The sequence below is a fragment of the Saccopteryx leptura genome, chromosome 3 (genome assembly GCF_036850995.1).
Source record: "Saccopteryx leptura isolate mSacLep1 chromosome 3, mSacLep1_pri_phased_curated, whole genome shotgun sequence".
Classification (NCBI taxonomy): domain Eukaryota; kingdom Metazoa; phylum Chordata; class Mammalia; order Chiroptera; family Emballonuridae; genus Saccopteryx; species Saccopteryx leptura.
The window spans coordinates 91,864,806-91,880,912 of NC_089505.1; the positions used below are offsets into that span (position 1 = coordinate 91,864,806).

Genomic DNA, 16,107 nt, shown 5'->3' on the forward strand with positions numbered 1-16,107 from the left:
TGCTGACTCAAAGACCATAAAAGAAAAATTTGTTCATAAAAAGAAAGATTGGTAACTACTTCTAAACTTTCTAATTAATTCACTTTTCCCTAGTATGAGACGTTTATAATTACATGACTAGATATTAAACAAATGTATCAGAAATGGTGTTTGCACATGCATGTTGTCCCCATTGGTATCTCAGGAAATCGCATCTTTGTCCCAACTCCGCTGCCATTACTGTCCAACAGTAATGTCTTTTGAGTCTATAGTAAGTTTTCTGGAACATATTTGTTTTGTAGTAAGTCCTTCTTTGGAGACCTACAATTTTAAGGAAAAGATTAGGTAGAGCCAGAATAAGTGGTCAAGTTCAATAAGACCATTTCTGTTTCTCTACTCTCCTGAGAAGGGGGAGGGCTGAGTTTTTCTATCTAATATCTCTGTCTATGGGTTTATGAGCTGACACTGAAGTTAGCCTAACAAAACATTGCCAAAATAGCTCAAGAAATCTTTGTAGATCAGTTTCTATTTGTTAAGTAAGCCAAATAACTGTATATTGTTTGTAGCATTTTAATGAAAAACTTTCCCTGTATTTGTTTTTGAGGATTTGATTTTAAGTGGCAGTGCATACAAGGATCGCTTTCTCGTCAAGGTATAATATGCTTTTTGCCTTTTGGTTATTCTGAAAACCTTATGGGATTCAGCAGTCAATTCACACTCCTATGCCTAAGAAAATAAAATTTTAAAAAATTGACCCTTTTGGCCCTGGCTGGTTGGCTCCTCAGCAGTAGAGCGTTGGCCCGGCGTGTGGAAGTCCCGGGTTCGATTCCCGGCCAGGGCACACAGGAGAAGCACCCATCTGCTTCTCCACCCTTCCCCCTCTCCTTCCTTTCTATTTCTCTCTTCCTCTCCCACAGCCAAGGCTCCATTGGAGCAAAGTTGGCCCAGGCACTGAGGATGGCTCCATGGCCTCCATCTCAGGTGCTAAAACGGCTTCTGTTGCAATGGAGCAACGCCCCAGATGGGCAGAGCATCGCTCCTTAGTAGGCATGCTGCGTGGTTCTCTGTCGGGTGCATGCGGGATTCTGTCTGCCTCCCTGCTTCTTACTTCAGAAAAATACAAAAAAATAAATTAAAATAATTGACCCTTTCAAAAATCTCATGACTTGGGAAAGTCTGCATATCTTTGTGTGTGTGTGTGTGTGTGTGTGTGTGTGTGTGTGTGTGTGTGTATGTGTGTGTGAGAGAGAGAGAGAGAGAGAGAGAGTGAGAGTGAGTGAGAGAGAGAGAGTATATGTGTTTGTCTCACTTTTCTCCTATGTAGAGAAGTTCTTAAGGACCATGGTAAGCAATTTTTTCTTTCCTTCTTTTAGCTCTCGGCAGTATTTTCTTGGTGATCTAGTTTTATTTGCTTGAATCCTAGGAAAGCCTTATCTCGTTACATACCAGTGGTTGTTCTGTGGAATTCCATAAAGGCTGCTTGGAGTGTGTCGCCTGTTCAAGTATTTATAGTCAGATAAACAGATCTCTGCAGCTTGCCCCTCCATGTGTATGGTCAAGCTCAGCTGATTTTTTTTTTTGCCTATATAAAGTGAATAATTACTTTCCTCACCAAAAATCACTTTACATTTACCTTTTGCCCTTGAATACGTTTACACGCGTGAGGTTTGTCTAGTGTGCATTCCAGTGGTTCAAGAACAGGAAGTAATCCCGAAATCAAAGCTTTGCAGAGGGGTTATTTGCCTTCGAGCCTCCTGACTCCTGTGTGCTCAGAATTGTTTTACATAAATCCATGTTTTAATGAGCGCAGGTTTGGACTTCTTACATGTGCTTTTCCTTTCATTTTTCTCAATCATAGCTTGTGCTTAAACCATAATTTCTAAGTCAGCCTTTCAAAAGCTTTGAGTTAATCTCCTCAGGCCGTTGATTTATTTAAACCAACTACAGAGAGGACGTAGAGATGAATCAAATGAAAGAGCAACAAATACTCTCTGGAGTTTAAATAAACGAAGCACGGGGGAAGGCTTCTAATGTTGAAATACTTAAATAATAGCATTTACCTAGTAATTTGCCTTGCAAAACAAATTTCAGAAAGTCAGAACTGGTTTCTTTCACTGTTACATGTAATTACTGCGCAAGATAATGGTGAAGGAGAATGCTGTTCTGTCTCCCTCTCAGATGCCCAGAGGAGCAGGCACTCAGGGCAGTGGGGTGGGGAGACCACCTTCCCCCATGTGCTCTGGAGGAGGGGTCGGGGCCGTGCAGATGCAAGGCTCCGAGGCTGGGCGAAGAAGCCAGGGCGTGTTTAAAGTCAGTTATTGAATCATTCTGGTGGGAAAGGTTTACCCCTGTTAGCAGTTAGAAGCGCTAAGTATGTAAGAGCAGTGTGTAGTACTTTCAGTAGAGCTATAGCATTTATTTTACTCTGGATTAGCCCTTAATCTTTATGTCCTTGAACAGAAACATAATAGGAATGGCCAATCACCTATGTTTCCCATTTTGTTTTCATTGTACACAGTTAACTCAGAGAGATAGGAAATATAAACTGGTGAGGGAGGGCTTCTGTAAAGTGCAAACACATTATGGTAGGTGAGTTCCATTGGAACCACGATGGCTGTTAGATACATTTCTTAGAACAGTAAGCCCTCCTCTCCAGTAAAGCAAGAATATATCATATGGCTGAGAGATTTGCTTTTGCTGCATTTTACCTAGATTAAACCACTGGCAATTAGCATTTTAACAGTTGCTCTTAAGAGGAAATATAAAATCTTCCTGCAAAATTGCCAGTTTCCAACAGTGTAATTATATGTAACATCTTTGCAAATAATTACATGTTGCATATGCCGTGACCCTGTTACTCTTCTATTTATGGGATCTGGTTGTCTTGGGAAGTGCCAAGTGTAGAGTCTTTGAAGAGCCCAGCGACTGGGATGGATGAGACTTGCACGATAGTAAAGACACCACCCCCATTCTGGCCATCTAGTTTTATTTTGGTTTTTTTCCCCCCCAGGAATCTGTGCCTTCAGCTTCCCCAATGGGTACTCCCAAGCACAGTGTGAAAAAAATGACCAGCACAGAGGACCCGAAGGGCAGCTGTTCGGAGGGGCTGTTCATGACGCCTCCTGTTGGAACGAGTCTAGGTAGCCTGAAGAGTGACTGTGTGCCCAGTACCTCGACCAAGCAGCCAGGGCAACAGGCCACACCCCCCGTCGGCCAGGTGTCCAGTAGTCCAGGTAAAAGGGGAGAAAGGAACTGCGTCAGGAAGGTGGGGAAATGCGCGAGACACTTGCAGGGACCTAAGGGGGTGGGGTGGGGTGCACCCTGAACAAGCAGATGCTGACAACGTAGTAGCGTGTCTTCGGTGATAATCGAGTTTTGATGTTACTGTAGTAGGCTTAAGGAATTTGGGATGTAGATTTAGCATTGGGTTAAATTAGCAAGGCGATGGGAATAAAGATACTTAGATCGTCTATTAGGATTTTTTTCTTATAGGTCAACCTAGTTGCCACCAGATGGTGATATTATGACTAGAACGACTCTTGCATCCTTAGACACATCCATTAGTCAGACACTATCCTTCCAAAGTCACTATTTAACTCTGAAAAATAGAAACGGACTCTTTTAAAAAATATTAGTGTGAATTAGGTAGCCACAGAAATACGTCTTTTAAAAGACGTGAACCATCTAGTTATTGGTACCCTGCTCTGGAGCTTAAGAATGGGTCTATTCCAGATGAGAGTCTGGTTTGGGCCTTTTAGTTTTTCAATGTGTTCTGGTTGGGCGAGGGATCGGAAAGGTGAGGTGCTGCTCCGGGGGGCCAGAGGGGAGCAGAACATGGTTAGCAACAAAAATCAGTGCCCTGTGATTGGACTTGGGGGGATGTGGACACGAGCTGAGGGAGACTGCTGAGTTCTTTCCTTAGACGTGAGGAAGAGTCAACTCCCTGCCGTGCCTTATAGTCCCAGAGGCAACAGGACGGTGGTCACATTGATGACTAAATGTGATTATAGAATGATCACCATACCTGTAGTTATTGAACATTTAGTATGAGCCAGACATTGTGGCCCATTCTTTACTTAAATGATCATATTTTATCCTCATAACACCCCTACAGGGTTTTACTTTTATCCCTATTTTACAGAGGAAGAGACAAAGGCTAGGAGAGATTAAGTAACTTTACCTGCCCGCAGTTCTGTGGATAGTAAATGGTAGCGCTGGACTGTGAGCCTAGGCAGCCCGACTCCAGAACCTGAATTCTTACACATGTGATGCTACCCGTCACTCTGTGTTTGTCCCACTTACGGAGCAGGGCCGGGGCGCACTCAGGGCACCGCTCGGGGCACGCTGCCTTCTGCTGCCGTTGCGCAGACAGACCGTGCTGGTTAGCACTAGGGCTGGCCTCACAGATCAGGAGTGATTTGGACTATGGAAAGATCTCTTTCTGACATGGTTTCTCCTCCTGATTTTCTATTTATTTCTGGAATTCCTCTGTTTTTGTCTAAGATTGGGTTAAGGCGGTGGCTGTCACGCTTCTGTGTGTCCCTAGGATTCCATGATGACCCCAAGGAGTCCCTGGAGCTCTTTCCTCCCCTCTCTTCCCTCCTGCTTTCAGATCAGCTTCTCTTTTATCAACCACAGAGTCACCAGTGTAGTCAGACAATCAAGAACTAATGTAGGTAGTGCCTGCTTTATGCCAGGCATTATAATACTGTGTTCCTTTGTATATTAACATGCCATTAGACACGGTTCCTGCCACCATGTGAATAACATGAGAAAGACACAAAATAAGCATCTCACTATGGAGAGATTAAGATGTTACAGGAAAGACGGAAGTACAGAGAGAACAAAGGTTTATGTGGTCTAGGCCAGTGGTCCCCAACCTTTTTTGGGCCACAGACCGGTTTAATGTCAGAAAATATTTTCATGGACCAGCCTTTAGGGTGGGATGGATAAATGTATCACGTGACCGAGACAAGCATCAAGAGTGAGTCTTAGACAGATGTAGCAGAGGGAATCTGGTCATTTTTAAAAATAAAACACTGTTCAAACTTAAATATAAATAAAACGGAAATAATGTAAGTTATTTATTCTTTCTCTGCGGACCGGTACCAAATGGCCCACGGACTGGTACCAGTCCACGGCCTGGGAGTTGGGGACCACTGGTCTAGGCAAGCATGAAGGTGGTTCGGACTACATCCTTGGTGATGGAATGGTTACACGTGATATATGGTTGAAAAAGCATTTTGTCGCTGGGAGATTGTGTAACCTTTGGGTAATGTTATCTCCATGGGAGACGCCTGTTGGATGTCCTGGGAGGGAATGCATGTTAAGTGAGTTTAATCGTAAACCTTTTAGCCTCAGTTAGTGTCTCAGGACAGCAGTGAGACACTGAGGGAATGTGGCACAATATATACCTGACTTGGAGGTGAGCAGGCAGGGAGTGTGTCGCACATAGAGCGTTGCGTGGGGAGGTCTTGGTGCCAGAGTGGAGACTGCTGGACACCTAGTCTTCTGATGCAGGCAGTTCTAAACATTCTCCCAGGACAGAATGAACTTGCTTTGGCTTTTTGGTGGTATTGAGGGCCAGCCCTTGCTGGGTCCCCTTTGCTTCACTCCCTCTTTCCTTGGGTCCGTGTAGAAGACCATGTCTGCCTGCTGGATTGCATTGTCGTGGATCTACAGGATATGGACATCTTTGCTGCGGAGAGACGTCCACGGGAGTATTCTAAGGCCCCCGACGACAGTAGCGGGGACCTGATCTTCCCCTCCTACTTTGTGCGGCAGACAGGAGGGAGCCTCTTAACCGAGCCGTGCAGGCTGAAACTGCAGGTGGAAAGGAATCTGGACAAGTGAGTATTTCATGTGTGAATAACTCTGTCATAAATAGAGTCTTTATAAGTCGGAAATCTGTGCTTTTAGGGAAGTCTGAAAGCAAGTAGGTATTCACTTATTTTTTCATCTATGTAACTCATCTTCTTTGAGTCCCTACTGTGTGATAGAGGGCTACTATGATGAAAGAAAAATCTTCATCCTCACAGAGCTTACATTTTGTTGAGGGATGTAGGAAGGCAAGTAGATGCTTCTAATTTAATGTCGAGTCATCAGCTTTGTTATAGGATCACAACAGGCGCCTTGGAAGCAGAGGACAGGACATAAGTAGTTTAGCAGGGTCTGTGGTGAGGGTAGGGAGGTGGTGATGGCAGGGAAAGTATTTTGGAAGATGCAGGGTTTGGATATTCAAAGGTAATAGATTCTGGGCCCGGTATTGCTATTTACCCTGGAGCGCCTTGCAATCAGAATAACCGTTTATGTGCAGTTTTGCCCATTTCACTCCATTAAACAATATGAAAGCACTCCCTAAACACTAATGAACTGACTCTAATTTACCTTTTAATTAGCCTCAAAACACAGGATGCTGCTTTTTATAGTTTAGAACATTATTTCAATTGTCATGAGTCCTGGCTGGGAAAGGTCTGGGAAATACACATTCCCAGAGCCTAACCCAGGGTTTCTCAACCACCGGTCTTCCAGAAATTTGTGCCGGTCCAGACGCTATAATCTTCATACAGCATCAGGGTGGTTACGTCTTTCGCAGACCTGCACAAGCCTGAGTCCCCCAGAAGCTGACTCTCAGGGCCAAGCCCCTGTGCACATTAACAAGGTCCGGCGGTGGTATCTGTGCCCACCTGGCCTGTGTGCGGACTGGAAGCCCCCATTTTCCGTGCGTGACGGCTCTTAGCTTGAGTGTTGGTTTTGGAGAAAGCAGTGGCCTGTACATCTCCGCCCCGCGGACAGATGAAGAGTGTCCCTAAAGCATGGCGCCCTTCGGGAAGCAGCCTCCGTGGCGGTGTGGACGTGATTTGAATCCCTCTGTGGCCACTCCCTTTGCAGTCCTTGGGTTGGGGCAGGTCCCTTCATGTCACTTCTTGATTTCTGTCCGGAGGGGTGATATGGTGTAGCCACTCTTGCAGGGTTTTTTGCGTCTCGTTCTTATTTGTTGTTCAAGTGCTCCTGGCTGGCGTTCAGTTATGGTTGGCATGGGCTGTATTTGGTTTACTGGCTTAGCAGACTTAAGACGAGCTTCATTATTTAGAAATTGAACACTTTGTTTTCTTTTCGAGTAATGCTTCCAAAACAAAATGTGCTTTGCTACTCTCCTTATCTAAACTTTACCCACTTTCATCAGCGTTTATGTGCAAATAATTATACTGTGTTAGCCCAGATAGAAGGTGCGAAGTGAACCTAAGGTGTCCTATCAGCTCCTTGCTCCTCATGGACAGGAGCCCCGAGGGCTCGCCAGTCCCTCCAGCCTTTCCCCGTTGACTGCCTCACTGGTCTCTTCCCCTCCACTGCACGTAGGATTTTCTCCCTAGACAAATAATGTCTCACACTTCTCTTCCCCTTATCCCAACGCTCTATTTTGTATACTTGGAGCATGGTGTCTGCAGATATATCAGGCCCACTTCGCCCCTGGGAGGGTAGGGAACAAGGTCTTCAGTGGCGATGAGATGTATTACCCCTCAACTTGGGCTTTTTCTGCTTGGCTCCTGCCCCTCTCAGCTGAGACGGGCCCCTGTTACGGGTTTGGTCCTCAGGTCCCATCGGGGCTCTGTAAAACCCCGATTTCTCCCTTCAGTTCTCACTGAGTCTGAAGAGTTCAATCAAGAGCTTGTCATCTTTCTTGCCTTTTCAACTGTAATGTTTAATTTTTTTGAGTCTCATGATTTTTTTTATTAATATATTACTTAGTTAACTCATTAGATTTGGGAACTCTATAAATGTTGATTTGGGGAGAAAAGGGGCTTTTTAGTTGAAACATGACAGTTGTACTAACTGGCTTCATTTGGAGCCTCAGAATTTTTGTCATTGGAGGTTAGGAATTGACCAGTTGATAATGTTGGTGGGTACTTTGTAGCTCTTATATTTGGGTGTGAGCTGTGATAATGTTATTTAGTGATTTGTCTTGTCTTTTCTCACAGAGAGATAAGTCATACTGTGCCGGACATATCTATCCATGGTAACCTCTCCTCAGTCCACTGCTCCCTGGACCTGTGCAAGTACAAGCTGATCCGGGGTTTATTAGAGAACAACCTTGGAGAGCCCATTGAGGAGTTTATGCGGCCTTATGACTTACAAGACCCAAGAATTCACGTGAGTGAAGCCTTGTGTCCCTCTGTGGCTCTTGTTGTCTCTGCTCATGGTCCCCATGCATGTGTTCCTCAGATCACCTGGGGGAAGAAGACAGAACAATAGCAAGTTAGATTCCGTGCCACATGAACCGCACTTTTAGGTTGGCATCATCAGCTGTGAATTGATCAGCGTTTTCTTTTTCTAGACCGTTCTTAGTGGAGAAGTGTACACATGCATGTGCTTCCTCATTGACATGGTGAACGTAAGTCTGGAGCTGAAAGATCCGAAAGGAAGAGGAGGCGCTGGGTCCCTGGCGAGGTGTGGCTCGAGTTATATTACTCTGTAATAACAGTGACGTTGCAGAAACATTGATACAAACAATCCATGTGTTTCGCTTTGGCAGAGAACAGGGGTTCCGGCATGATGGTTCACAGCTGAATGTGGTCTTCACAGTGCTTTTCCAAAGTGTAAATTCATTGCTGTATACACCAAGCTAGCTTAGGCTGTGCCGTAGCAGCAGGCACTCTGCAGCACCAGTCACTGAGGACGGTGGAGGTGTTTTCTCCTCAGGCTGCGTGGGTCTCGGGCCGCTCTGCCCCTGTAGTCTCTGCAGCCGGCAAAGCAGACGGATTCTGGATGTGCCTGTGGGAGAAACAAGAGCTCGGGACGGTCTACGTGGCAGTTAGGGCTCTTGCCAGCCTCGTGGGGCTAGAACATGGTCCTACGCTTGCACGCGGGAGGTGGGATGTGCAGTCTTGCTGCGTGTCTGCCTAGGGGAGACACACACTGGTAAGGAGCACTGTGACTCCTTCACTGGTCAACATTTAAAATTTGGGGGTTTTCGCACAAAAGGCTGGAGTTTCAGTTTCTTTTGAAAAATTGTAGGCTTTGGTCATACTGGCCCATGTTTTCATTTGGAAACCCTGGCAGCTGAGTAGCAACTTGGGAAACCTTCAGAAAGGGCATGTGCTCGCCTAGTGGGTTCCCTTATTTATATCGCTTGCTTGGACAGTGTAGACCAGGAGTTGATTAACGTTAGGGACCTCCCGAATGCATTGTGTTGTCACACTCGGTCCCCTTGCCTTGAGATCTCTCGGCAGGTCTGTCGGGTTGTGCAGCTATTACTTCCCTTTTCCAGAGAGGGGTTCTGACTAGCGTAAGATCATGTGGCTGGTAAAGGGCTCGGATTTGAAAACAGGACTTTGGGACGAGTGATTTCCTCACAGAACACTGTCTCCTACTCAGTCTTTCCCTTGACAATGACTCCGGCCGGTATCCGGCTCAGCTGATGAGAACATGGCACACTGAAGCTGACACTCCCCAGGATTGTCTTGGTAGTTGCAATGTTTTTTTTGTGTGTGTGATGACTGGCCATGCCCTCAGTTTTTTTCAATATGGAGTAATTCCCTATAGATCTTTGTGATGGTACTAAGTCATTATGAGTTGTTCATTGCAACTTTCTCTGTTGCTAAAAACAGTCAGTCCCAAATGCATTTCCTATTGGTGGATGAGTTGCATTATTTCTCTGTAATGAAGGGTATTATTTGTTCTGGTAGTTCCCATGAAGCTACAGTGGTCTTATATAAAAATTTAGCAAGTTTTGGAGAGAGAATCCTCCAGGCAGGCTAGGAGTTGACAGGTCAAGGCTTAAAGGGACCCTTGACATCCAGGGAGAATTATTACATATAAGTATACAGCCTTCTGAGCCTTAAAAGAAGAAATACAGGTGCTAATGAACCAGGACTAGAAACCATTTGTGGTGTTGTTATTCCTCATGAAGCTCCAATGGACAGGAGCAGCTTTTTGGAAATGGGAGGTAAGGTGCCGGGCACAGTGACAGTACGTCCACTTTGAGGAGCCTGGTAAAATCAATGAGAGATCTCAGAATGAAAGTCACTTTCCTTCATTAGAACTTCCGCATATTTCTTATTTTGTTCTTTTATCTTGAACTCACAAGATTTTGTAAAAGGGGAAGAGCTTAACATCTTGTCTGATTTCTTCCTTTTAGATTTGACTTCAAGAAATGTAAACTGCTCTTTGAGAGCTTTTCCAACCAGACAAAGTCTGTGAACCTGGTTTCGCATTCCATGATGGCTTTCGACACGCGCTATGCTGGGCAGAAGACCAGTCCTGGCACGGCCAACGTCTTCAGCTGCATCTTTCAGCCCTCCAAGAACAGCAGCACCGCCCAGGGGTCCATTCAGATCGAGTTGCATTTCAGGTAATACATCCAGAACCCGATGCTGCCTCCATTTAGTGAGATATTTCCTTTTATGGTCAAGACCATGTCAGCTTTAGAGCATCATAGGACCAAGGAATCACTGAAAAGATAAAAAATAAATTCATAATAGCACGTGAGCTCAGTGTAATGTCTATTGGTTTAGTATTCCTCTAACTTTGCAGCTTCATTTATTGGCCAAAAGGTGTCTCTGTTGTTGTTTTTTGGGTTTTTTTAAGTACAGTAGTTTAGAGTTTAGCAAGATCCTTGAAATCAACCTGTCTGTAAACTGCAGACTTTTAATATGTAAAGCAACCTGGGAGCAAAGAACTATGACTTATTTAAGGAAAAGAAAGACTTTTGTCTATAGAAATAACAGAAGGGAAGGTGGTTTTAATTTGCATTACCGATTTATTTATGCAAGTCATGCTGACTTACTTTTCCATTAAAAAGAGCTTTAGCCTCTTTGAGCTAGTAGATTATGTTGTGTTTTTTTTGGTATTACAAGAGGCAGTTTTGTGTGCGGAAAATGTGAATGTTTTGGAATCATCCAGATCTGGGCTTGAAACCTCCATTTACCACTTTTTAGCTTTGTGTCCCTAGGACAAGTTGTTTAACCTTTTTTAAAAATTTATTTAGCAAGGGAGAGAAAGAGACAGACAGACAGGAAGGGAGAGAGATGAGAAGCATCAATTCTTCCTTGTGGCACTTTAGTTGTGCTTTGATTGTTTTCTCATATGTGCCTTGACTGGGGGGCTCTAGCTGAGCCAGTGACCCCTGGCTCAAGCCAGCAACCTTGGGTTTCAAGCCAGTGACTTTGGGCTCAAGCCAGCGACCATGGGGTTATGTTTATGATCCTGTGCTCAAGCCGGTGACTTTGGTGTTTCAAACCTGGGTCCTCAGCATCCCGGGTCAGCACTCTATCCACTGAGCCACCCCCCCATGTCTTTTCTAATGGTCTTCAGGCCCCATTTCCAGTGATTGGGCTAATTGTTGTCAGGTGATAGGGTGGCGTGGCTTTGCAGCTCCTGTTTGGAGGGGATGTTTATTTGAGCAGGAGGCTTGCATAGATTTGGTCCATCTGCAGAAGCAATATCTTTTGGGGTTGCTTTATCATTATTTTTTTTTCTTTTTTTGGCAGAGACAGAGAGAGTTAAAAGAGAGGGACAGACAGACAGGAAGGGAGAGAGATGAGAAACATGAGAAACGTCAGTTCTTTGTTGTGGCTCCTTAATTGTTCATTGCTTTCTCATATGTGCCTTAATTGTTCATTGCTTTCTCATATGTGCTACAGCAGACCAAGTGACCCTTTGCTCAAGCCAGCGACCTTGGGTTCAAGCTGGTGAGCTTGGCTCAAACCAGATGAACCCGTGCTCAAGCTGGCGACCTCGGGGTCTCGAACCTGGGTCCCCACATCTCAGTCCGACGCTCTATCCACTGCGCCACCGCCTGGTCAAACACTTTATTATTGATTTAGCTTCCCCAACTATCAGCTACTTTTTCAACCTATCATGTTTTTAATGTATAAGCGGCCTTGAGGCCTTGAGATATTCTATTTATACACTCAAGGTATATAATTTCTTGGAGTGAAATAATAAAGTCACCTTGGTTTTTGCTAACAGAAGCACCATTGTTAGTGAGAGGGTTAACATGTTCTCTTGATTGGAACTTTTGAACGCTTTCTGTGTTTCAAGAAGAATTGCTCTTTTGTTGGGTTTTGTGTGTCAAATATAAATCACTTCACAGGGTTTCAAGGCTTGAAATATTTTCCAGAAAACGGATCAGACACACTTTGACTTTCCAGTTAGCGCATGGCTCTGACGATCTGTGTTCAGAACGGGGTGGAAAATTTTTACTGAGGGCAACATTTTTTCTCTATTACAAAAGGGTGAAGTGTTTCTGAGAAAAATGCTGTGTCTGTATGAAGGAGACATACATCACTGTGCCCTTTCTAGGGGCAGCGAGCCAGGTTCAGGAGAAATGAGAGAAGCCAGCCTTCCAGATCGCTCCAAATTAGAATTAGGGGCCCTTTTAAGGCAGGGGGCCAGGTAGATGGAGTCACCAGAGCCCCAGAGTCGCTTTGGGCTCTTAGGACAAAGTTTAACCTGGGAATCCCTAGAGAAGTGTCCCTCACCCATTTTTCTTCTGTGCAGCCTGTCTCTGCTACTGTGTACTGATAGGGCCGGGCCAGGCCCGGGGGTCCTCCTTGGTTTTTCACCTCAAATCTAGAATTTGGGGAAATGAGACTACAAAATGAATGTTCTCTCTTGCCCTCCCCCAATTCCACTTCTCGGGTGCTTGGGGTTATACCCTCAGCAGATGTCACCTTATTTCCCCTCCTTCCCAGGTCAGGTCCCGCTGGAGAGACTCTAGCACTAGAATGTAGACGTGGTGTGGGGAGAGATGTGATTCTAGACATCAAGGCAAGAGCACCTCATTGATCTCCTTGAAGTAGCCTGTAGGGAAGGGAACTGACATTCGTCAGACACCCGCCCAGTGCCGGGACTTCATCTCCCGCAGTGCTAGCATTTCTGGTTCTGCGAGTGAGAAAGCAGGCTCGGAGGAGGTCACTGACAGGGTTTAATAAGCCTGTGCTCTTTTTACCGTACCACCATTTCTCAGCCTCAGCACTGTTGACGTTTTTGGTCAGATAATTTCTTGTTGCAGGCACTGTTCTGTGCATCATGGGGCAGCATCCCTGGCCTCTACCCACGAGGTGCCAGCAACACCCCCGACCCCCAGTTGTGTCAATCACAAATCCCTCCAGACGTTGCCATATGTCTCTGGGGGACAGAGTCACCCTTTGTTGAGAACCATGGGCCTACACTAGACTGCTCTCTTATAAGCATATTACTTTTTGCTTAAAAATATGGTTAACTTTTGAGAATATCCATTGAATGTTTTATTATACCAATGTTGATAGTTTATTGACAGAGCTGTCAGTTTAGAAAATGCTTGAATACCATCTGCCAAACGGAGTGCTATCTTTGTAGGTTAATGAAATATCATGTTTCTCCTTTCCTCTTCTATCCTCTGCTCTCCTTTCTCGTAGATCTACAAAGGACTCGTCCTGTTTTACGGTCGTCCTCAACAACCTCCGCGTGTTTCTCATCTTTGACTGGCTGCTGTTAGTCCATGACTTTCTCCACACTCCCAGTGACATTAAGAAGCAAAACAATGCTACTCCTTCTCGCCACCGGAACTCCAGCAGCGAATCTGCTGTAGTTCCCAAAACGGTGAAGAGTGGAGTAGTTACCAGGCGGTCTTCCCTTCCTGTGTCCACGGAAAGGCATTTGGAGGTCAAAGTCAATGTGACAGGTGAGCATGTGAACGTTAGGCTCACTATGTGTGTTGTAGGATAACTTTTATGTTGCCTTTCATGTTTTTTGTTTTTTGGGTTTTTTTTGTATTTTTCTGAGGTTGGAAACAGGGAGGCAGTCAGACAGACTCCTGCATGTGCCCGACTGGGATCCACCCGGCATGCCCACCAGGGGGCGATGCTCTGCCCATCTGGGGCGTCGCTCTGCTGCAATCAGAGCCATTCTAGCGCCTGAGGCAGAGGCCACAGAGCCATCTTCAGCGCCCGGGCCAACTTTGCTCCAATGGAGCCTTGGCTGCGGGAGGGGAAGAGAGAGACAGGGAGGAAGGAGAGGGGGAGGGGTGGAGAAGCAGATGGGCGCTTCTCCTGTGTGCCCTGGCCGGGAATCGAACCCGGGACTCCTGCATGCCAGGCCGACGCTCTACCACTGAGCCAACCGGCCAGGGCACCTTTCATGTTTGTTTTTTTTAAATTTATTTTTTACAGAGACAGAGAGTGAGTCAGAGAGAAGGATAGACAGGGACAGACAGAAACAGAAAGAGATGAGAAGCATCAATCATTAGTTTTTCATTGTGCGTTGCAACACCTTAGTTTTTCATTGATTGCTTTCTCATACGTGCCTTGACCGCGGGCCTTCAGTAGACTGAGTAACCCCTTGCTGGAGCCAGCGACCTTGGGTTCAAGCTGGTGGGCTTTTGCTCAAACCAGATGAGCCTGCGCTGAAGCTGGCGACCTCGGGGTCTCGAACCTGGGTCCTCTGCATCCCAGTCCGACGCTCTATCCACTGCGCCACCGCCTGGTCAGGCGCCTTTCATGTTTTGACATGAGCACTTACACACTTCAATGTTTTCTAGACCAGCAAGCATCCAGGTTCCTGAACTCTGAGTTTAGGTGTGAGTGACCTGACCCATGGTGAAGGTTGCAGGGTCACTTGTCCCTCTCCTCTGCCCGTCTAGTGCACATTCCCAGCTTGGGTACCACCTGGGCTGTGGTGTTGTTCCCCAGTGTTAAATCTGGCTTCAATTTTCTATTTGATCTTTCGGGCCCCAGCAGATGTTGGGCAAATTTGGTATGTGAAAAATCTCAGTTTAGAAGGTAAATAAGTGAAGGGATTGTTTTCTCTTTACAAAAAGAATATTTTCCTTTACAAACGGGTTTATCAGTGGTTTTTGTTAACTAGCGAACTGTTGTAGTACATCTGTATGTATGTACATTGGTATGTAGTACCTCTCTATGTGTGTACATCTGTATTCGTGCATCTGTATGTAATAGTACATCTGTATGTAGTGCATCTCGATGTATGTGTGTGTGTGTGTGTGTGTGTGTGCGCGTGTTGTTTGTGATATTCCCCATGAACTACTAAATAGATTGGAAGCAGCTGTCATTTTAAAATGGATTTAACTTTGAAAGATCAATCTATACATGATTTTTGATTAAAACACACAGTATATAAGTGAAGTAAATTTGCCATACACAAATGCATAGAAAACCAAAGGTACTAATTTCAGAAATCTCTAAATTGGTCTACATTCTTTGAAAACAACTCAAACACCCGCATAAATGATGTAGTGACTTATGCTCCCTGACCAACATCCATGCCTGAATCTCCTGCCTGGGATTGTAAAGCAGGTCATCGGCTGGAGGAGGGATGATTCTCTGGGCTGAGTGTCCGTTATTCCTCCCAGGAGGCCTAGATTAACAGTGCCTTCTCGAGAGAGAACCTGCACACCAGTCACTTCTCTGCACAGTGCTCTGTCGGCTCAGCTGTGTGCGGCTGGGCACGGGGTCGTTCAGGGCGACAGTGAAGGAGAATGCCGCGGGCCTGGGGAACCACAGATCCTTCTGGTCAGCATCACCCTAGTGGACACGTGCTGCCTAGTTTTCGGCAGCCCGGTGCTTCCCAGCTTCAGCCCGGTTAACAATGCTATCCTTCTCAGGTACGGAGTTTGTGGTTGTGGAGGACGTGTCCTGCTGTGACACCAATGCCATCATACTCAAAGGCACCACCGTGCTCACCTATAAGCCCCGATTTGTCGACCGCCCCTTTTCAGGAAGTTTGTTTGGCATCGAGGTAAGACGACAATGTGCTGATCAAACTGTAGCGTGTTTGGCTCCAGAGCAAAGCCGCTGGGAGGGAATTTCACCTCCTGAACGTTCACCAGGGGAAGAGCTCAGCGGAGCTGGAGGGCCCTTGCCCTCTTCCCTTCATTTCTCCTTCAGTCGACCAGCTCAGTCTAAGTATGAGCCGAGTGTTGCAGCGTCGGGACGTGTACGTGCAGGGGGGCTGTGGCTCTTTCTCACACCCTCCCTTCTTTAGGAGGTTCCAGGGCACTCTCAGTCTCCACTGCCCTGTCAGGCTCCCTGGCCTCTAGGCCTGCAGGTCCAGGCGTTGGCACACCTGTAAAGGTAGGGAAGTGGTTCTCACTTCCCTTGCGTCCCCCTGCCCCACAGTGACTGCTTG

At 45.9% G+C, this 16,107-nt stretch overlaps 1 protein-coding gene across 4 annotated transcripts in view; it reads left to right on the forward strand.

Annotated features, from left to right (window-relative positions):
• The window catches only part of VPS13D (vacuolar protein sorting 13 homolog D), a 239,345-nt gene that overhangs the window by 57,788 nt on the left and 165,450 nt on the right, over window positions 1-16,107 (forward strand). For all 4 annotated transcript variants that reach the window (XM_066375101.1, XM_066375102.1, XM_066375103.1 and 1 more), the window contains 7 exons: window positions 2,990-3,212; window positions 5,618-5,828; window positions 7,959-8,130; window positions 8,315-8,427; window positions 10,118-10,330; window positions 13,380-13,645; window positions 15,584-15,717. In XM_066375101.1, coding sequence (XP_066231198.1) covers window positions 2,990-3,212; window positions 5,618-5,828; window positions 7,959-8,130; window positions 8,315-8,427; window positions 10,118-10,330; window positions 13,380-13,645; window positions 15,584-15,717 — 1,332 coding nt within the window. The remainder of the gene's footprint in view (window positions 1-2,989; window positions 3,213-5,617; window positions 5,829-7,958; window positions 8,131-8,314; window positions 8,428-10,117; window positions 10,331-13,379; window positions 13,646-15,583; window positions 15,718-16,107) is intronic.